At 34.6% G+C, this 24,199-nt stretch overlaps 2 protein-coding genes across 2 annotated transcripts in view; one reads left to right on the top strand and one right to left on the bottom strand.

Annotated features, from left to right (window-relative positions):
- LOC128160857 (uncharacterized) overlaps window positions 1-24,199 on the top strand; it is a 198,272-nt gene that overhangs the window by 133,192 nt on the left and 40,881 nt on the right. Inside the window, exons 16-19 of the mRNA XM_052824167.1 lie at window positions 12,046-12,101; window positions 14,365-14,481; window positions 15,885-15,936; window positions 20,400-20,521. Coding sequence (XP_052680127.1) covers window positions 12,046-12,101; window positions 14,365-14,481; window positions 15,885-15,936; window positions 20,400-20,521 — 347 coding nt within the window. The remainder of the gene's footprint in view (window positions 1-12,045; window positions 12,102-14,364; window positions 14,482-15,884; window positions 15,937-20,399; window positions 20,522-24,199) is intronic.
- LOC128159624 (uncharacterized) lies at window positions 49-1,384 on the bottom strand. Its single transcript, XM_052822771.1, has one exon. The coding sequence runs from the start codon at window positions 1,382-1,384 to the stop codon at window positions 116-118; it is 1,269 nt and encodes a 422-aa protein (XP_052678731.1). The 3' UTR covers window positions 49-115.

The following is a 24,199-nucleotide window of genomic DNA, read 5'->3' on the forward strand; positions in this document are numbered from 1 at the left end:
GTCAAACTTTTGATGAGAAAATTCACAAATGATTGGTCGGGATAATGTTTCAGTTCCTCTTGCAGCACAGATACTTTTAAAGATGATGACACACTTGACTGAAAATTAACCCCGCTTAATGTTTGGAGCGGGGTGTCTGGCCGTTTTTTGAGTCGTTGCATTTTTTGACTGAATGATCTCCTTGGCACCGCAAACAAACATGGGCATTTCCACATCTAGCATTTTCACAACCTTTAAATGAGTTGAAGTTATTGCAAATTTCCCTGTCTTGGTATGCTACACGAGGACGTCCTTGACTGTCTGATTCTTGACCTTTCCTTTGAGTCCGTATAGTGGAGTTGTTCTTAGATGTTGTCATAGGGCAAAATCCAGCAGTATGGCTGATGCTATTACATATGTAGCATGCAGAAGGACGCAAGTTTGCAAATATGTTGCAGAAAAGAGTGTTATCCCTAACAGACCAGTCTACAGGTATGTTTGAGTACTTCAAATGTGCTGCTGCTCGTGCTGAAAAGGTTTTATGGTATTCATAAAAGCCCTTACCGCCATAGCGATTAGACATGTCTACAATGTCTCTCTCATACAAGTCCAGCTCTTCTCTTCTCTGCGGGTAAGTTTGGCACATGATATTTTTGTAAATGCCAAACGCATAGATGAATTCTGAGATTGACAGGCTTCTATAAAGTCTTGGATCTTTTACCGGTTTCTCTTCTCCGTATTTCGTTTCTTTGTCCCTGAGAGAAATGGCGTTGGTCGTTGGTATCAGGAGCTGTGCTAGGTTTACGTCTTTACCTTCAATAATGGCCTTACGAATCGAAGGGGACACAGTTTCCACAAAGGGCAATGATTCTATAGCATAACCAAACTTCGTTTTTTGAAGAAAGCTTGACCTACCCTCGACACTTTGGCTTGGATTCCGTAGAGCGGATTGTAGAGTGAAGCCATTGTGATGATCGTCCCCGGGCCTCTGCTGTTCCTGTGCGATCAACCGTCCCGTATCCACTGCATCAGAACTCGTTGCTTGATCGCTGTGCACTTTACTTGAAACGATTCTTAGTTCATCTTGCAACTTTGACACTGTTTCCGTAAGAGTCGAGATCGTTTGCATTAGTTGGCGATGGTCGCCGCCATCTTGGAATCCGTTTCTGTTACTCGAGCCCGATGCTAACTGTACGGGGCGCTCTTCATGATCCACGCGACTACGACTAGAAGTCAAGTCTTTAACCTTCTTCAATAGCACACTCTTTTTGTCGGACTGACGAAAACTAACGTTGTTCTTTCTTAACTCCTCTCTGAGTTTCTCGACTGTCCAATTCTCAGGTCTGTTGAGATCGTACGGGGCACCTGCACTAGATCTCGCTCGTGCACTGCGGCGGTCTGCCATGTTAAATCCCGTGAAATTAAAGAAAACATTAATGGTTTGTAAAGCTGGTCGAAAGTTTGAAAAAATAATAATTAAAAACACAATGCGTCTGCTTAGCTAGAGTCCGGACAAAGGAATGATGCTACAAGTAGTTACTGAAACTTAATACTGCTAAGATAAGAGAATCACGTGGTGGCTGACCACCAGAGATGTAGCTGCCCATTATGCAATGCATTACCTAATTTGGACATGGAATTTAGGTATCTGCAATAATTAGGGACCCACTGCCTGGTCTAAAAATAACTACTACAGAGTGACCAAGCTTGTTTGCATATAAAGTATAAAACAAATCCTACATTGTTGACTATAAAATAATATCCAGCAAATGACTGTTTAAACCTAAATACATGTAGACCACACATTACATGAAGAATGAAAATATACACATGAAAATTATTGTTTTATACGTATAAACAAAATTTTTTTATACATAAAAAATAACATTAAAATGTACTTAAATTAAACTCATACTGGTATTCTCTCTCTCTCTCTCTCTCTCTCTCTCTCTCTCTCTCTCTTATATGACGATCATTAAACAATCAAACAGTATTTATTGCAATACTGAGTAGTTTCTTGGAACACAAATAATTTCTAAACTCAAGTTGCTATAAAGATGAAATAAAAAAATTATCAAGTACCGATCCACGGATTCTTAGCGCTATGAATATGTACCGTGCGGTACTACATGGACAAGTACATCACACATATGTATAAAAGAAAGAAAATTTGAAAATATATTAGATATAAAGCTGTATAATTATATTATTTAGAGAAAGTACATTTGTTTTCAACAACCCGTTAGATTTGTTATCGTTGAATAGAGTATAAGTGAGAAAAGATCACAGTTATGGTTCTATGCACTATTAAAACTGCCAAACTACAGTAACTATGATTACTACTACGTTTAAAACTGGACTGAAACAAAAACTTATGGAACCGTTTATTTGAATTTTAAAAAGGAAAAGAAAGTGTTAGAGTTTTAATTGATAAAACCTTTATGTGGGCGATATCGATTTTTAATATTAACAAAAATCAACCTGTCAATCGCATACGTCTGCGTGCATAAAATTTTTATTTATTTCTATTTCTTTGTCTTTTTCTTTGATTCTCTTACGTACATCAATAAATATTTTATTCTTTATAAGTTTTATTCCTAAATCCTCCTTTTTTCACAGGTAAATACCGCGTGTTACACCGTGTTACTGTCCGTGTTGCACCGTGTCGCACCGTGTTTTTTCTCGTTTCGTGGCCGTAACAGAGAACAATAGATCAAAGGTACCGACACTTCCACGCTCAGCGTGGACTTTCAAACACGGTGGTCGGTGTTTTTGTCGGGATACTCGTGAGCTGTACTGTAAACCCAACCATTCTAACTGCTGAACTGGTTGAAAAACAGACTTTTCGATATTAACCAGAAAACCGTATCTTGAATAAATTTTGAAACATTCTCACACTGATTTTTTGTATTTGACAACACTAAACCATCATCTAAGTACAAAATAATGTCTATACAGTTTTCTCTAAAGTATTTAACAATAGGGCGCAAGCATTTAGTAAATACATACGGCGCTGTACTAAGTCCAAATGGTAAAACCGTAAAACAGTAAAACTTGTCCTTCCATGAAAAACCTAAATAAGTCTGGGACTTAGTAGAAATATCAATGTGATGGTAACCTGAACGTAAATCAAACTTGATACAAAAACAATCTTGTCTGAAGTATTTTAAAGCTATTTTCCAGTCTTCAAATTTAATGCGTTCTTTTTTAATGTAAGTATTCAGAGTGCTCAAATCCAAAATTAAACGTTTTTTATTTTTGTTTTCGGCCACGCTTAAAGGACTGACAAAGAACGGCTGGAAGGGAACTTCTACAATACATTCAGACAAAAATAACTGTTGAATAACATCAGATACAAAGGAATTATTTCGTAATGCAGACTTGTTGTTATTCATGCACATAGAAGGTGGATTGGCAGTAAACGGAATATCATAACCCGATTTTATTATTTTCAAAATTGAGTCATAAGTATTCATACTCTCCCAAAATAATATATGTCTAAATAAGCTTTTCTTTATACCCTTTGTGTACATAAATGATTTTTCGTTATCAATTACATCAAACTAATCAATGTGCTGAAGAATTTCAGAATCACTTTCACAATTGATATCAAAATACTTATCTTCCGCTAGAACTTCACTTCTGTTGCTGTGTTGTCTGGAAGTTGTTTCCAGCGGGACACGTTCTTCCAATGGCCATACTTAAAGCATCCGAAGCAAACGTCGGTTGGCTGTGGGGTTCTCTGTCTCCCATGAAAATACGCCTGCTTGGGGTAGGCGAGAAAAGGCTGAGAAGCGCTAACAAGAGCAGGAGTTTGAGCGGCGGATCCAGCAGCGGCGGACACATAGCCTCTGTTCGGGACACTTTGATATGGGCGTGGCCTGTATTTAAGACGGAACTGCTTGACACTCCTGAGGGCGCGGTTTTCCGCACTACGGATCTTCTTTTCATCCTCTGAATCATCTGCAATATCACTGGCCTTGTATTCATTCACCGTTTTCCAGCCTGCTGGTGACGAGTCGGCGATTCCGATATGCTTATTACGGGTATCGATGTCATGAATTATCTCGCTGATTAACAACAATGATTTGTGATCACCTTTCGATTTCATAATTTTCTCCAATTTAAGGACCTTCTCTTTAAGCCCTTCATTAAACTCGAACTGGATCTTGTTACCCTCCGATTTCAGCTTTTTCCCGATATTTTCATTCACCTTCTTCTGCAAATACTCAGAATTCTGAGACTGCTCTGTTTGTAGTTTTTCTGTTAACTCTTCAAACTGGTTTTTTATAACAGTATTTAAATAAATAATGATAAATAAATAAATTACTACGTCGGTCAGGTCAGGCGCAGATTCACTCTGTTCATTCTCTTTCTCAATCCCTATATCATTGGCATTAATTGGTTGAGACATATTACATGTACGTGCAAATGCGGCAAAGAAAAGCCTTCGAATGAGTGAAAATCGTGGTTAACTTGAATACCTGTTCTACAGGTTATATGTTATAAATAGTAGCCAATGGCTACAGGTTTAAATATATCAAACCAAAACATATAACATGTGTTCTAGTACCTATGATAAATTAATTGTCTTTCATTGTGGGTTCTATACACAACAGGTGTCATTGTCTTTTATTTTCTTTTGTTAGCAGTGATTGTATTTTACAATTAACTCTGTATATTTGGACGCTTAAACAGGTCTACACAAGATGCCGTTATTCACACCTTTCCATGGACACCTGTTTAGTAACTCATCACGACCCATTTTGTGTATTGTCTGTAGATATGTACACAAACAAATACACCTGAGACGAAAACGATTAAGAAACTGTATACTACGGGAATATCACAGAGTACAGACCCTGAAACATGCTGCTACACCTATAAAATGAACTGCACCGTGCAAGAAATGAACAGTACTGTTCACAAAGTGAAATGTATCATTCACAAAGTGAACCGTTCATTTCACAAAACCAACCGTATAGTTCAAAAAGTTTGCAAGATAATTTATGGAAGACCCACTTCAAAACAACCAAAAAAGCCCACTGTACCGTGCAATAAGCATGCGACTTTCATATTCGGCTTACCGCTAATTAACTTATTCTTGCAATGAATAGGGACGAAGATTATCGCTGATCAGAGAAGTTCAATTTTCTGCTAGATTTTTTATATATAAGGGAATAAATAACATATGTTAAGATTTAACGCTGTTGTTTTTATTATAACCATAACAAAAATGTTTTAATTTAATTCCTTTCTTAGACCTTAATCATTTCTTTCATTTTTGACTAAACTTGCATCGCCAATTTCTAAAGATATATAGTAAATTCTAATGTTGACACAATTCGCAGCAATACTATTTTGATTATTTTTATGAAATGTTTTAAACATGGTGTACATACTGGACTTTACATAGCAAGAGAAAGAGAGAGATTTAGTGTTAATTTAAAGTTCTATCACAGTGACTGAACTTTATTATTTCGCATTAGGTTTTAATATTTGGTTATTTGAGTGGGATTTTATTTCAGGACTCCACGTGCTTCGCCTGTCAATCAGTTAAAATATAACAGTACAGATCACGATATGTGCAATGCTACTTGGTTCCTTCTACATAGCTAAAAGAAAATTGTGAAATAAAAGCGTTTTAGTTTTCAAATTATGTTTTTCAATTCTTATTTAAAAGACTGTTCCTATTTTAAGCTATTCAACAATAATTTTCTTGTACTGGCGTATTTTTTTGTTACTAGATAAATTCTTAATATATTTATCACTGATTACACCAAGTATGTGAGTAAAAAGGTAAATGAAATATAAACAGTTTAGCCAGCATTTGTAAAACGTCAGCTAAATTGCATGCATACAGTGAAGAGCGGACACTTGTCCAACAGTATGATAAATATCGCTATAAAAAGCTATTGACTTATTGTGTGTATCGAGCTCACGATGTACAAATTGTAAGTAATATGTTACATGTATATGAATAGTTCAATGGAATAACATGTTTTGACTAATTATGCAATGTTATTTTAGGTAGGAGAAGTGATGACGGGTTACAATTAAGTGTGATCTGTGTATGCGAACAAGTGCAGAAATCATAGAATCAATTTTATAAGAATATAAATCTGTATCGAACAAAATTTATAACGGTTGATTTCAAGATTTCTAAACTGAATTTCATTGTTTATCTTATCATTAATTGCGTCTATTTTACATTGTCTATTCACCAGAGGAATTTGACCAGCAACAGTACACAATAAAAGTGATCATAAGAATTATGAATAAAGAAATTAAAAGACGCTTGTAAAATAACAACAAGCTGAAAAACAAGACAACCATCAAGGAAACTAAAGAAATATCGGATTAAAGTCGTGGCATTTTTCTATAACATTTTTAAATGGATTAGATATAATTGATGATTTCAATACAAGTACATGTATAGAAATAAAAGCTTAAAGCCCCTTTCACAATTGGCGCACGACCACTTTACACCACTTTGCGATCGAAATTTTTGAGCTTCGCACGAGCTCTCGCATACGTTGCACGAGCCCTCGCTTACGTTGCACGAGCTCTCGCATTCGTTGCGTACGTTTTACTGGTCGCATCAAGTCTTCTCTGAATAGTGGACATGCACACTAATCAGACGCGACTGAACGCGATCCAAATTATCGCAGTGCAACGCACGAACATTAGTACGAACGTTTGACAACGTTTTGTGTACTCGCAAGAGTGATGCACGATTTATAAAGATCGTAAGATAAATCGCTGGTGTTTATGCGTCTGTTTTGCGACCGTGAGACTGTTGCTCAACGTGTCTCATGTAATCTTGCAACGTTTTACTATCATTGCACGACTTATTAGCCTCAATATGCCATGCTTTGCTACTGGTATATATACCCTGTATAAGTATCTCTGTTTCAAAACAAAATTTACTATATACATATATTGCATGATCGTGAGGGAAATACATGTGTAAAGATTTATTCCCTCAAGATATATCATATTTCCCGAGGGCATCGCCCGAGAGAAGTTTGTTTTTTCTGGGGAATAAATCTTAATATTTGCTGAACATTAATGTAATAAACGTTTTATTATACCAAGCAACATATGATAACACAAAATACGTTGATTTCTAATTATGTTTGACTTTTCAACAGTCGCAACATTAACGTCGTGATTGTTTGATTTCCCATTTAACTGTCTCACTTTTCTTTCATAAATCATAGGTAGTTAAGTTGGTTCTGAGAAATAAAGAGAATCATAATGATGAAATATTTTTGACTTCATCATATTTGTCTACATCGTATGCTCATATCAGCTTTTTTATTCCTATGTCGTCGCCCTGTCACATGACTTTCTAGCCTAATCAGATATAATAGAATAATCATATTGAGGTATAATAATACTGCATATCTGTATCTTCTTGGGCGGCATCTTTTCTCGCTTTCATCTATGTCTACTGAATATGGGCGGTGTATATACCCCTATGACTCGCACGATCATTCGTACCATGGAACGCATAGTCGCACGTCCAATCACTTTGGCGCACGTTCAATCGTCCGATCACCTAGTCTCTCGCGCGTTCCTATCGTATTATCTTTTAACAGTTGCTTTCATTGTACAACAGTCGCATACAGACGCAAGATGTATCGCAAGATTCAATGCGTTTACATCGCACAACGCTCGCTTAGCTCGTGCGAAATTCGTACGAATACTTTTTTCATATGCGATTATTTCGGCAACAGTTGACGATTCATATCTAATTTTTTCGGTCGCACGAATATTTGGTCGCTTCTGCTCGTGTGCCAATTGTGAAAGGGGCTTTAGATGCTTATTAGAATTATCAACAGATTGCCGAATTAACAAATATATATCGGGATTTATAAAGTAAAATATATTGTAATATTACATTTATCTATAATTAAATGCAAATAGTAACAGACTAATCAAAGATAAAACTACCCCTCACTGCCCGGTTTTCAATGAGTACAAGTTTCATGCAACGTATCAAAACCGGGGGAACGGATGGAAGCTCAGATTTTTATTAGATTGAAATAGATTTGTAAAATATCATATAAATAAAGAAAAAAATGCTTGTCATAATTACCACCTTGCTGAAGTCAATTGGGCAAAAACTATACACAATTATATCGAGAAAAATCAAAGTGTTCAGGCCATGCCTACCTCATTAAAAAAGTGTGCAAACCGTTCACAAAGCAAGCAGCTTTTTTTAGCGAAGCTTACCTTTCACAAAACGTACCTTACCATTCAAAACACGAACCGAACCATGCAACTGGTGTAGTAGCACATTTCAGGGTCTTAACTTGCGATAAAAATCATTTACTGGGTACATTACTGTAAGAAAAAAACTAATTCATTAAATAAATGATTGAAATAATAACTTTTTGCAAGTACTTAGAACAAACACAGCTTTATTTACTTTATTTTTAATCTAGTATGTATGATGTAAAATTACTGAAATTGTGTCAAAATTTGAACCAATAAATCTGATTTCATTTTCAACTGTACAAACTTTCGTCATTGTGTTGAAATTGTTCATACCATGAGTCTTAAATAAAGGAATTAAAATCCACACCAATAAAACTTCAATCAAAATTGTTTGCGCACACAGCACACATAAACATACACTCTCAGAGAGAGAGAGAGAGAGAGAGAGAGAGAGAGAGACTTGTACAAGAATAAGGAGTCTAAACTATGGAAGGCCATAGCTGCCATTAGGTATGGTACATCATAATACATGGCGAGATTCATAAAATAAAGGGTCGTTTCTGTGTGTTAAATGGTCACCAGCCTTTGTTATATGGTGAAAAGTATATAACGTATGGTGGGTAACACATATCTAAAAGTGCCTCAAATACATTAAACTGTTTACAGCTATTTTTACATGGTTGCAAAAGCACGTAAAAAGGTGGTAATAATGACATAGCTGGTGCTTTATTTATGTTAGACAATTGGAAAAATGAAGCAATGAGTCATAGCATAAAACCATTTGGTCACCATTACATTCATATTGTGTTCTCATATATATCAGTTGGTCAGTACAGTATGTTAAATGGTTGCCACTCCTTGTAATTAAGTGAAAGTTATATAACATATGGTTGGTTACATGATCTTAAAGATGTGTCCAATACATTGGTTGGTGTGCAGAACATTTCATCTGGTTGGGAAAATACATTAAATGATGACAACATTACAAACACTAAGTAATTCATTGTGAAAAACATATTTCTATAGGGGTGTGCAATTAAAAATTTTGGCCACTAGCCCAGGTGCAAGTGGGAATAACAAAGTTACTAGCCCAAGGTTCACAGTTACCAGCCATTTTAATAGGAATTATCCCCCTTTTCTGGCATTATTTCAATTTTCTGTAATGATTATTTTATTTGATGGAATTTATTTGAAAGTCATATCCAATTAATTTTGAGAACGAAAACAATTTTCAAAATCGAACTTTAAAAATTTGTGACAAACTCTGTTTTGAACTATCAATAAAGCAATACATTATTTAGATTTATCAATTAACATGAACAGATCATTTTTAGATTATATATCTGATTATATTAACTGCTCATGATTTTGTACATTTACATTTCTAAAATTAAAAATGTTAAACTTTCCACCAGCTCATGCTTTGACAATGACTACTTTAGAGCTGTTTAGTACGGGAAAAAGATCTATCTAATCCTGTATGACGTCAAAATGAATAAATGACATCATAGCAATATACAATCAATTCAATTATGACATCATAATAGAGTTAGCACATCAAGGCATCATTGCAGTAATAGTCACATGATATGTGTCCTGTTCCCCCTTAATTGCCCTATAGTGATCAGTCTGTCCGTGCGTCCTTCCGTCTGTCTTTCCATCTGAGATCTATTGTCCAGAGCATAGCTTCTCTCCCCTTGGCCCAATTTGGCTCATACCTCTTCTGCAGAACGCCTTTGGGTGATAACAATGCCATGTCTCTAGGTATAAGGTTAATGTTATATCAGAATTATATATAAAATCCTTGTCTGGGGCATATCTTCTCTCCATTTGGTCCAATCTGACTCATACTTCACTCACAGAGTGTTTATGGTCAAAGAGTGTGCAGTGACTTTGAATGAGGTTTGTAGGTAAAGGGTCAAGGTCACATCGGACCATGCAAAAATCCTTTTCTTAGACTTTTCACTAGCCCTATTTGGCTCATAATCCACATAAACAGAGATTTTAATTAAAGGATGTGTAGTGACCTTGAACCAATTTTCAAAGTCAACTGTGAAGGTCAAAGCAGATTTATATGAAAAATCTTTTTCTGGAGTTCATCATCTCTCTCTTTGCTCCAGTCTGGCTCATATTTCATGAAATCACCCACATGGTGGCTTTGATCAAAGGATATGCAGTGAGCTTGAATGATGTTTGTAGGTCAGGTGTCAAGGTCAAATCAAATCCTTTTTTAAGAGCATATTTATATACCCTCCACTTAGAGCTTGTTGGTTAATGTAAAGTCAATGTAAAAGTCATAGTAGATCTCTCTATAATCAGTTTTAGACCATAGATTAATTCCCAGTTGCTTAATCTTGGTCAGAATGAACAAAAATGTCTGTATGTAAGGGGAAATGAGAATGAATTAGAAGTTTTATGCCAGCTGGCAAAATTTTTAAGTTATTGGTCAAGGTCAAAGCAAAGTTCTCTAAAATTCTTTTTATTCTATTTTCCATTATTTAAGCAGGGCCCTTTGAGATGGTCACCATCTCAAGGTTGTCTAGATGCTTTATGTTTTCTGCAGTAGACTCATTCAAAAATATTCAACTTCATTGCTCTCTCATTGCTACACATTTTAGTTACAGAATTGGTTAGGGTGTTTTTATAAGAAAACCTAAACTCTATAAAATCACACAACTATCTATGTATGTATTTTATCCTGTTGAATATCATGTACAAAATACAACTATGCAGTTATCATACATGTAATGGTAAATTTAATTGAAAATAATGGAATTAAACAAGAATATGCAAAATATGATTTTTTTTTTAGTTTACTGAGCAGGTCACTTTAAAATATGTTAATGAGGATAGTTACTGCAAAATTTTTAAAATATCTCTGTAATGCATCTCATTCTCTTTCTCTCTCTCTCTCTCTCTCTCTGTGTAAAAGAAAATTTTAAAAAGCTTATGAATACATATTAAAGAAATGCGAATTCAACACAAAAGGAAAAGGGAATCATTTGATAGTGATGTCACTTGAAAACAGTTCCTCGGTAACTATCAAAACCATGTGCAGTGAGACGTGACTATCTCGTCTCAACACTCTCAGTAAAACTTTAAAGTGTGAAATTTATAGCAAAGTGTTTGTAGAAGCTTCTTAAAAGAATGCAGCACAAGAAAAAGATGCATAAGACATTTTTAGGCTATCATGACACAAAAGGAGCAGATTTTATGCCTCTGTGATAACAATGACAATACACTTTTCCTACTAGGACTTTGCAAATTTACCGGCATATTTTGCCAACCCTGGTTATAATTTACTTGCTAAACAGGCTACCACAGTTGAAATTTTGCAAGCCCGATCTTTGAAATCAGTAGCCCCTGGCGTCAGGAGGTGATTGCACACCCCTGACCTTGTTCATCTGTCTGTCTGTGCAAATTTTTGTCCAGTCCATATCTTTCTTATGGAGAAGTTCTTACTTCACACAAAGATTGCTTATGACCAGAGGATGTGTCTTGACCTTGACCCAAGGTCATTTGGGCAGGGTCAAGGTTACTGGCAGGAAGAGTGCAAAATTGGTGTTGGGTCCATATCTTTCTTATGGAAAAACATTGGAACTTCTTGCTTCACACAGATTCCTTATGACCTGAGGGTGTGTCTTGGCCACAAAGTTTAGCCGTAAATTAATAACATAATCAAAAGGTGTTTTTATATCAAAGAAAATGAAACTTTTAAGCAGACATGGTCAGTTACAAAATTGCATCTTTAAAAAAAAAAAAAAAAAAGAACATGAAGGCTGTTTTCCACGTATGATTAAAGTATGATTTAATGAAAAGTTCACTGTTCCTCTGTTTCAGTGTTTCTGAAGTATTCATGTCCTTGCTGTGGACTTGAGATTTCCAGTGAAGAGAAGGTAGGAATTGTAGTTATTAATTTTTTTCAAGCATTATATTTCCTGTACAGTACCCGCAACGTTATGTTTTACAAGATGAACGATAGGATAGGATTCACGCACGATAGGATAGAATTAACGCACGATAGAGCAGTATACACGCACGAAAGGATAGGATTAACGCACGATAGAACAGTATACACACACGATATGAGAGGATTGATACACGATAGGAAAGGATAAACGATGTTCATGATAAACGTATGATCGCTTTAAACGATATTTACGAACAAACTGATAATGGCAGAATTTGAGAGAGAGAACACGAACAACTAAAGATTTACGTGGAATTTCTTTTTAGTAACAATTGCCGAGTTGTCAATCATCACTGCATCATTTATAGAATGTATAAAAATGACCAGTTAATTCTTTTTTAAACTAAAATTATGAGCTTTTATGATCAATAAATTTTTCTGTATTGTTAAAATTGTTTTCATTACCGAACACCCTAGCTGATCGCCGCGAATATTTCAGCCCGAGATTAAATCACTCGAAAAATAGCGGGTTTAATTATATAAATCCATCTCTTGTATAAAGTAAATATAAAATCTATCATAAGTGCATTTCTTTCTGTAAAAGGAAATGATGTATTAAAAACGAATTATTACAGACAAGTTAAATAAATATTTAAGCAGATACACATTCCGCGTACCATTTGTTAACATTGTTTTCATTACCACACACCCTAGCTGATTGCCGAAAACATTTCAGCCTGAAATCAAATATCACACGGAAAATAACAGGTTCTTAATACAGCTCGGGTTTTGATTAGATATAAATTATATCATCAATAGTTTTGTTTCTGTAAAATATGATGCAACAAAATTGTATTGCATAAAAGTTAATGTTAATGAAGTTAATAAAAGTTAATGAAAAGTGTTCACCACTCATTGTCAAACGCATGCTTGAAACCCACATTATTATCGCTTTGTAAAAAACGTTTGAATGTTCCCGACTCAATTCACGCAAAATCTAAAGAACTAGCGAGATTTTATAGTTAGAATGGCTTCCAAAATGGTTACCCAAGCGAGGCAAAATTGAATTTTTGAAAAATCGGTAGATTTTCAATTAAAAGCGGTAGACTTCCGTGAAAATCGGTAGAGTTAACATATATGATGAATCTGTTTTAGCATTTTAAAAACAATATAACATTAATGTTGGATTTTTACTAATGTGAACTAATGATACGATACTTGGTTTTCAGCATATGCTTTTAATATGATTGGCCTATCAGATTACATTTTTATAACCTTTTTAAAGCGCCCATTCTATACATTGATTTTGTAAAAAAAAAAAAAAAAAATCACTAAAATCAGTTTTTCTCTCTTATTAAATGGTCAGTATGTTAGCTTTTCTGTCAATTTATATCTTTATATTTACATTCCAAATATTTTTTGCATGTAAAGTGTGTGAAAAGATACTGCAGTTATAAGACTGTAACACACACAGGGTACTCAGAGGTTAGAATGACTAGTTTTATTATGGCGTCACAAACGTTGAACGCTGTAAAATGCAACGTCACAAGCGAGAATCAAAGTTCACGTTTGTGGCTGTTACAGTGGCTCTTCCATTAATTTGAACTTACCCTTAGGATAAAACAGAAATTTTGACCTATAAATCACATTTGCAGACAAGGCAAGAAGTTAAGAAAAATGTAAATATAAGCATTAAATCCTTATTTTTTTAAAGATATAGTCTCATAATTGCAGCGGTGTGTGCATACAAATTTTCATAACGCGATACTCAATTTGTATGCACACACTGCTGCAGTTATGAGACTATATCTTTCAAAAAATAATGATTCAATGCTTAGATAATATCTTTATATAAAGTGTTCATTGTACATAAAAATCAAATATATTTTATTATTGGAAGCATAAAAAAATAATCAAAATTTCTTAAAAATTTAAGAAAAATAGAGCAAAAGTGGGATAAGCAATATCAATACCACTTATTTTTATCATCCTTTACGTTGAGGAAAAAGGTAGTGACCTTGACCTGACCTTTATGTGAAAACTAAAAGGTCAAATTTGATTAAACTGATAGAATCATTTGGTAATATGATTCGTTTGACTGTGTCAAAATTTTTATGAATTTCTTATTATAAGAAGTATGTTTGATAACGAGAAGACTCCTTCCTTAAGTTGAAATTTAACTATAAGCTGTGAACATCATGTTGGCTAGATTTGTGTGTGTGAGGACTATTTTGTTGATTTTGATATAGATTCCTTGTATAATCTGTGGAAGGAATTTTCACAAAAAAAGTTTCTGTGTGGGAGAAGAAAATCTTGCAGAGGAAACAGTGAGCATTCTTTGCAGAGGATGCAATCAGGAATTACAGGTATACAAGTATTTCCTTTTATTGGGCATCTAGCAATTAAACCAAGTACATAATAAGAATGAGGAAGCTAGGATCTAAGGTGTACTAAATTGTGAAATTCTTGACCCTGAGGTAAGGGATTCTTATTTTAGAGGATGGTTTTACTTATTTGTCCCACATTTTCACTTTTGGGGAATATTTTTGGGGTAAGTCTGTCCATCCATTAATCCATTTTTTATGGCCTAAAGAAGGCCCTCTATTGATTTTTAGGTCAAAGGTAAGAATTTTCTACATTCTGTTTGTTTGAAACACTTCAGTTTCCAGGCAATATCTTGAAATGTTTCTATGTCACCTGAATTACTCATTACCACTACCGTTGAACCAGTTGAACAGTGTTTTCTTACCTTTATGTGTATGAATGGCGTAGTTTGTTCTAGAACATCATTACCCTCTATTACTGAGACCACACTAAGTCTTGTTTACTTCAAATCTCATTGTCAATCAGTTCTAAAGCTGAAGTACGAAACGATGAAACTGTATCTAGCTGGCATTCGTTATTATTACATTGTAGCAGGTTAAGGTTATGTATTACATGATTGTCATCAATTGCATTATATTCTTGGAGGTGTTAAAAAATCCCAGACAAATCAAGTTGTAAAGCGTCTACCTATAACGGTACAGATTTTGAAAGAGTTGGTCATTTTGCTAGATAACGGAGCTTTTTCTCTGTTTTTTGATGTGAAGAAATTACGTGTAAGAATGCTTCTTCTGTAGATTTTGTAAGAATAGAAGATGTTAGTTAGCTTTCCTGATGGGAACAACACTTTTGTATTAAGATTACGGAATTCTAAAACAGATCCGTTCTCTAAAGGCATAGATATCACAATTTTTGAAAATGTATCTTTTAAGCAAGCAGACAACTTTCGTGATTCCAAATACAGAAGCATATTATGTACAGTAGAGGTAGTTATTTTGATGGTTGAAATGAGTAGCCCCCAAGACACCAAAGATATGTTTATTGTTTATGATGCAGGTATATTATAGCAAGTATGTACAAGTTGATGCAATGTATGAATTTGTGATTTTCTGATGGAATGTTTATGGTATATATAAAAGTGGAACCGTATCTTAATCTTTATCTTTGTTACTTGTAAGTGTATAGATGAAAAAAAAATGATGTTAATGTTTCTTTAAACAATGAATAAAAGTTCTCTATATTCTTTATTAGTTAAAATACATATGTATAATGAAAACAAAATTTTAATGGCTTACCTGTTTGATTACGTAATTGTGCATTACACTCTGCGTACCATTTAACATTTCTGATGCACAGGAAATAATACCTGCCTCTACTACTGTTGAGGTTAGTTTTCTTGACTCAAATGGTACTTTTTTCAACTGATAATTTTTTCTTATCAATTTAGATTTCCTCAGAGCAGAAGATAAAAGAGAAAAAAGAAGCAGGTTTTCCAGAAGGTAGATCATAGATACAAATTTAAAGCTGGTTAAATTCAAAATAGCATGGGGGGAAACTTATAACTGTGTAAGATACCTCAGACTGTAAGGTTATACAAAAAACTAATTTTTCAGAGTTTTCAGAAACTAATATCATTAGAGCGGTTAGTTCAATCATTGAGTTCAATCTTTGAGTAATATTTAAACACTTTTGAAATAAAAAAATGGAACAGCGTTTTCCTTATCATTGAGGGAGCCCATGGTGCAGCTCACAACCTTTCATTTTAGATGAGTATAAAATATTTTTTCTTTTTAAAGATACAAAAAAAAATGTTGATTTTTAGACTTTGATAAATTCTGTTTTTTAGCTCACCTGAGCTGAAAGCTCAAGTGAGCTATTCTGATCACATTTTGTCTGTCTTCCGTCTGTCCGTCCGTAAACTTTTCACATTTTCAACATCTTCTCAAGAACACCTGGGCCAATTTCAACCAAACTTGGCACAAATCATCCTTAGGCAAAGGGGATTCAAAGTTGTGAAAATTAAGGGCCACACCCGTTTTCAAGTGGAGATAATTAGAAATTAATGAAAAAATAAAAAATCTTCTTCTCAAGAACCAGAAAGCCAGGAAAGCTGAACCTTGTGTGGAAGCATCCTCAGGTAGTGTAGATTCAAAGTTGTTAAATTCATGACCCCCAGGGGTAGGGTGGGGCCACAATGGGGGGTCGAAGTTATACAAAGGAATATATAGAGTAAATCTTTAAAAATCTTCTTCTCAGAAACTAAACAGCCAGGAAAGCTGAAACTTGTGTGGAAGCATCTTCAGGTAGTGTAGATTCAAAGTTGTGAAAATCATGACCCCCGGGGGTAGGGTAGGGCCACCATGGGGGGTCGAAGTTTTACATAGGAAAATATAGAGTAAATCTTTAAAAATCTTCTCAGAAACTAATCAGCCAGGAAAGCTGAAACTTGTGTGGAAGCATCCTCAGGTAGTGTAGATTCAAAGTTGTGAAAATCATGATCCCTGGGGGTAGGGTGAGGCCACATTGGGGGGGGGGGGGTGTTAAAGTTTTACATAGGAATATATAGAGTAAATCTTTAAAAATCTTCTTCTCAGAAACTAATCAGCAAGATGATTCTTTTTAATTGTTAAGACTTTGGCTCCAGGACAATTCTTCGGCCTCACCAGAAGGTTCAGAGTTTGATGTAGCTAAATATCCCATATATAAACAATTGTAAAGGATCTTTTTGAGAACTGCAATACTCAACATGTGATATGACTATGAAATTGAAGCAGGCAGCTATTTTTTCATTAGAATCTTTTTGTATTACTGTATTGAGTTATTGCCCTTGATTTATTGATTTTTGATTATTTTTAATTAATGCATCCACTGTTAACCAATTATTGTGATGATTATTTTTATACAATAATAAATATTCAATGTATATAAGTTGTTCTGCATAAGTAGTTTTGGGTTAGGCCGGATTAGTTTGTTTATTTTTGATTTCCAATTTTTAGATACTATGAATTATTTTAGGCCGGCACATATATAGGGACAGTGTCTATTGCATTTCGAGGAGTGACTGTTTGGGTTTAACCTTGAACAGGTATGGATAGATGTGTGGACATCCCTGCTCTATCTAATCTTCGTGTTTTCTAACCTACGATACAGAGTGTGCGGTCATTCCTGCCCTGTATCGCATTAATACAAGTGTGCGGTCATACCTGCTTGTATTGGTGGTGGTTGCGGCGGAGCACTAGTGTATGGTCATCCATGCTGGTGTTCTGACCTTTCTAGCGCAAGTGTGCGGTACTCCCTGCTTGCTTTAGGTTGAGCTGTTGGCGCAAGTGTGTGGTTATCCCTGCTTGCGTTAACATTGGTACCTGTTCAGTTGCGTAGGTGTGCGGTCATTCCTGCCTGCGTAACTTTGAGTCCCTATATATGTGCAGGAGCGGTGATTAAAGTCTGCTCTTGTAAATAATGGCAGCAATCAGGGCTCTGAGTTCCAAGGGGGAAAATGGATTTTATTTATACAGGATCTACATGTATTATTGTACATTGTCCAGATTGTTTGTATTATGACTCCATTAAGCTGACGTTATCATACCTATTGTTCCTCAGGTGAGCGATGTGGCCCATGGGCCTCTTGTTTGACCTTCTACCTTTTCCTTTCTTAAGATTGTAATAATAAACAAAAACCAATATTTACAACTTCATTGCCTCTATTTAATCCTGTGGATTCCCATTCCCAGTTATTATGGTCTCGGAGCATTTTGTCTGAAAACCAAAGGCCCAAAAAAGTTTTTAAGAAAAATAACTCATTACTGAACAAGATATGAAACTTCAAAGTTCATGTCTTGGGGAGAAAAAAGAAAAATATGGATAATCTAAACCAAAACAATAGGCAGAAAGACTTCCATGAATTTAAGACCCTACTTATCAACAACAAAGTTAATATAACATCTTTATGTTGGCAGCAATTTCTTTGTTACTGGTCACTTGAGTTTACTTTGCTGTGTGACAGTTGAAAATATTAAATCCCTCTAAGATAAAATATCTTGCCTCAGATTGAACTGGTAAAAATATATTCAACAATGACATTGAATATAACAGTTTGAAATGCATTAATTGAGCATTTTTAGCTCACCGAGATGAAGTCAGGGGAAGCTTATGCTATACCCTCGGCGTCGGCGTCCGGACCTGGTTAAAGTTTTTGTTGCAGTTCCTGTATCTAAGCTATTAAGTAGGACAAGTGTCCTATCTTCACCAAACTTGCATGGATGATGCATCTGGACCTACTTGTGGACTTGAAAGACTTGGATGCTGAATCTGAGTCCTAAATTTCAGATGCTGGAGGAGTTTAAGGTTGTTGGACCAGGTTAAAGTTTTTGTTGCAGGTGCCCTTTGATAGCAATATGTAAGTTACTGCAGGTCCGTACTTCACCAAACTTGCATGGATGGTGTGTCTTATGATACTGATGCACCAGACATGCTTGAGAGCTGAATCTGAGCTATAGCTTTCAGATGCTGGAGGAGGTAAAGGTTTTTAGAGCTGGTTAAAGTTTTTGTTGCAGGTGCCCTCTGATGATTATATCTTAGTTACTACTTGTTCTAACTTCCCCAGACTTGCATGGATGGTGCGTCTTATGATACTGATGCACCTGACAGGCTTGAATGCTGAGTCTGAGCCATAGGTTTCAGATGCTGGATATGGTTAAGTTTTTTGGAACAGGTCACATGTTTAATAGAAAATAGTACTATTTCAAACTTGCATAGTTGATTAAACTGTAATATGAATGAAACACAGTGGAAGCTTCAGATGCAGAGCTTGATCTCCATTATCAAGGATGCTAAAAAATATATCTTAGTTATTACAGGTCTTAGCTTCACCAAACTTAAATGGATGGTGTGTCTTATGATACAGATGCACCTGACAGGCATGGATGTTGAATCTGAGCCAAAGGTTGCGGATGCTGGAGCAGGTTAAGGTTTTGATTGCTAGTGCCCTCTGATGATGATATCTTAGTTATTATTGGTCTGAACTTCACCAAACTTGCATGGAGATGTGTCTTATGTATACTGATGCACCTGACAGGCTTGAATGCTGAATCTGAGCCATAGGTTTCGGATGCTGGATTAGGTTTAGTTTTTTTGGAACATGTCACATGTTTTATAGATGATAGCTTGCATAGTTGATTTAACTATATTATAAATGAAACGCAGAGGTTGCTTCAGATGCAGAGGCTGATCTCAATTGTCAAGGATGCTAAAGAAATCTCCTACCTCACTCAAACTTGCTCGATAGATACACTGTAGATGTGTTTTTTGATAAATGATATAACATGATTCCTATGAAAAAGTATTGAATGGGATGAAACAATATTGTTTAATATGATACAATATAATATTATATGTAATATTATAAAAAGTTAAATAATACGATATGATAGGTATCAATTTTTTTCATGTTTTATGTTATGATATTGTATCATGATATCGTTATGTATAGTATTGTATATTATGATACAATATTGTATAATATTATATTGTATTATTAATTTATAATTTTATGACATGATACTATTACATAAGATATTGCAAAATATAATATTGTTACCTATGATACAATATTGTATATTCTATAATATTGTATCATACAATATTGTATAATATGATATTACTTTCTGTAATATAGAATTATATCACATGAAATTGTATAATATGATACTGTTATATTATATAATATAGTATCATACAATATTGTATAATATGATATTGGTTTATAATATGATATATTATCACATGAAATTGTATTGTATGATATTGTAAAATATATTATTGTATCATATGATACAATATGTATAATATAATATTGTATTTTATAATATTTTACTTTATCACATAACATAAAAGGGAAGTCTCATAAGGGTGATGTCTTGTCTCGGTGAGCTTTGTAATCTGCGATTACCTATGTTTTTTTTAGGTGCTATTGACATCCTTATCTGTGGGAGGTGTAACACACAATATGAGGATATAGAGGCATTTTTAGCACACAAACAAGCAATCTGTTCTTTCAAGAAGATGTTTTCAGCAAGTGATCAAAAGGTATGGTGATTAAAGGCAGTGTAATAAAAGGAAGCTTACTATACCAAGGCATACTTTTTAGCTCACCTGAGCCAAAGGATGAATTTATTAGGGTTTTCCATAAGAAAATCCGGGTATTGAAATTGTGAAGTGGTGGGCATATTGCTAGAATTTTGTCGTTTGGTAATTAAAAAAATCCCAGCTTTTAAACTTTTAATTTTATCTTCTTTTTTCTCTCATGTTTCCTTTAAAGGAAAAATTCTGATTTTTTTTGTGTGTGGAGTAATGTAACAACAATTATAATTTAAGAACATTCCATGTGCTCTTTAGATGTAGAAGTGCATTTTAGGATCTGCAAAATATACAGTTTGTTAGTTTAGGAATATCATATAACTAAATATTAGATCTGACAATCAAACTCTCCTGCACACTTTTATTATCCCCTCAGGCAACCTGTTGCAAGGGGTATATAGCATCGCTGCTGTGCTTGTGTGTGTGTGTGTGTGTGTGTGTGTGTGTGTGTGTGTGTGTATGTGTCCATCTTTAGTTTTTTAGCAAAATTCAAAGAAAGCCCTCTCATGAATGTTCATCAAATTTTGTACCATAATGTCGCGTGTATAACACACACTTTTTTTTAGCCAAATTGGATCAAAAGTGGGGGGTGCGTGTTGTACATAGGACTAAAATTTTACCCCATTTTTTCAAGCTGCAATTCTTGATACCACAGAAGTAGTGACTGCTGATATAGCGTGTTATGCAAGTTGTGTATACTAAATTTACTACATCAGAAATACCTTATTCTTAGTTTTATTTCCATGTATTGAAATATTTATCCTCTCTCGACACTATTTTTAATGTATCAAACAAGTTTAAATATCGCCAGTGTATTCGCCATTAAGTAAGCAGCCACCTGTTGACTCGGCGCGTGGTCAATGTTTGTTTAACAATTTCCGGTGTCAGAAGCAAGCACCTGTCTTGTGTTGGACTTCACAGGGTGTTTTCAAGTGAATGAAGATTAGCGATTATTCTGATTTTATTAAACTTGATTACTTCGTTTCCAGTTATGCAGTTAAACGTTATTGCTTTACAAAGACACTGCTAAAAATACATCGATCATTTGTACGAATTGATAATGACGATATACGACATACATACATTTCTTCACAATGTTTATTTAACAACAATCATTGAGTTAGCACAAAGCTTGGTTGCCGTTCTTCTCTTTGATGATGTTCTTCAATTTCTCCACTGTTGTATAAGAAACTCTTTACAAAGATTTGATACTGCCCATGTAAATCATGCCGTCCTTTTTAAGTAAAATTGTAAGACCTTTGACTCTAAAATCGCTTGGGCCATGTTCCGATCACGAAATTGCAGTAATTGCACTTGGGTTATAAAATTATCATTGAACATTGATAATTATTTGGAAAAATGGCGGCCGTCGATTTTCATCGCTCTGCTATGTTCGGATCACAAAATTAAAGAAATTGCGCATGGATTATAAAATTATCATGAAACATAGCTATTTTTGGTGGAAATGGTGGCCCTTGATTTCGTCATTTTTTGGGTGCGTGTTATACATAGGACCTGCTGTTTTTTCGCCATTTTTGGTCAACATTAGGGGGTGCGTATTATACACGATACATTACACTTCTTTGGCATGATAAAGGACAAAAAGTATTGATTTTCAAGTAAATTGATTAAATATTTTTAAATTATCTTAAAAAAACAAAGATAAAACAGGAATTTTATGTACGACTTGACAAATGACATTTCTAGTAATTTTATATACGACATGAAGTAAATCACTACTGTATGCAACTTATTTTGGGATTTAACATCTAGTAAAGGTAAAAGAACAAATGTTTTCTAGTAATGGAGGGTTAAAAGATCGCTAATTGTTAAAAGTTGAAGTGGGCAAGAGGTTAAAATTATCCGATTTACATCAAAACAAGCAGTCGAATTTTAGAATAAATTTTCCCGTGCTACAGTACCCGCAACATTATTTTTTACAAGATAAACGATAGGATAGGATTCACGCATAATACGATAGGATTAACACACTGATAAAACAGTATACATGCACGATACAATAGGATTGATACATGATAGGATAGGATAAACGGTGTTCATGTTAAATGTATGATCACGTCAAACGATCTTCACGATCAACCTGATAATGGCAGAATTTGATAAAGAACTCGTTCGAATCAAGATTTATTGTTATCAACAAATGCCGAGTTCTTAATTATCGCTGCATCATTTATAGAATGTATTAAAATAACCAGTTATTGTTTTAATAAAAATTATGAGCTAGAATGATCCAATAAATTATATGTATTGTCAACATTGTTTTCAACACTAAACACCCTAGCCGATCGCCGCGAACATTTCAGCCCGAGATCAAATCGCATGGAAAATAGCGAGTAAAATGACAATATAACTTTTGTTCTAAATAAATCAATATCTATCATAAATACATTTATTTTTCTATAAAAAAATGATGTATTAAAAATAAATTATATTGCATACAAGTTAAATAAGTATTAACGCAGATACATATTCCGCGTATGATTTGTTAACATTGTTTTTATTACCGCACACCCGAGGCGATCGCAGGGAACATTTCAGCCCGAGATCAAATATTGCACGGAAAACAGCGGGTTCAATAAAATAAAACTTTCATTTTAAATAAATATAAATCATATCATAGTACTTTTGTTTTTATAAACAATGATGCATGAAAATCGAATTTTGTTACATACAAGTTAATGTTTACGCAGGTATATACTCTGCGTACGATTTAATGTTATCGATAAAATAGATAGATAAAACAGGTAAACATGTTACTTTGTTCCTAAGAACTTCGATAGTTTGTCACTTCCACTGCTTACAAGTATGATTTACATGTAATATTAATTTGTTAACTTTATCTGAAGAATTAAGAATTTTGTATCATGATAGAAAGCTGGATAGGGTTTTACATTTCTTGTTCGATAAATTTTCGTATACGGTACGCTGAACGACTTGTTACTTTGAAATAAATGTACTTGTTTATGTAAAGACATGAAAAGATCAACACGATAGGATAAACGGAAAGAATGTTAAAAACGATAAACCTGATAGGATTAACGCACGATAGGACAGTATACACGCACGATACGATAGGATTGATACACGATACGATAGGATAGGACTGTAAAAAATAACGTTGCGGGTACTGTACCTAGAAAGGAGTTTATGAATCCTTCTCTGTGCCATGAAGGCGTATAGGGCCCATGCTTATCACCAGTTTCCATGGTGCTAAGCAGATGAGAGTCATTGACTCCCCCAGGATGGGACACCAGTCCATCGCAGGTTCACCCCCATCGTAAGCCAGTTCCCAATTTCAGCTGGGTGGACTGAGACAATGTAGATAAAGTGCCTTGTCTAAGTGCACAACACACGACATCAAGTGACCACAGCAGGTTTTGAACCAGTGACCTTTTGTTTACTGGCCTAACACCCATAACCTCTGAGCTATGTGCTCCACACTTTGAATGAAACTAATCTAAAATTCAGAAGAGACTTTGACAGATATCCTACATTTTTCACTCGAAAATTTGTTTCATATTAATAATAGCTGCATATCTACTTTGGGTTGACATACTAAAAGCAACTAGAATTGACCATCAGAGTAGACTACTGATAGCTAGTTCT

Source organism: Crassostrea angulata, chromosome 8, assembly GCF_025612915.1.
Source record: "Crassostrea angulata isolate pt1a10 chromosome 8, ASM2561291v2, whole genome shotgun sequence".
Classification (NCBI taxonomy): Eukaryota; Metazoa; Mollusca; class Bivalvia; order Ostreida; family Ostreidae; genus Magallana; species Magallana angulata.

Bases quoted from the DNA above. Each gene is read 5' to 3' on its own strand.
- LOC128159624 (XM_052822771.1), bottom strand. From the start codon at position 1,384: ATGGCAGACCGCCGCAGTGCACGAGCGAGATCTAGTGCAGGTGCCCCG.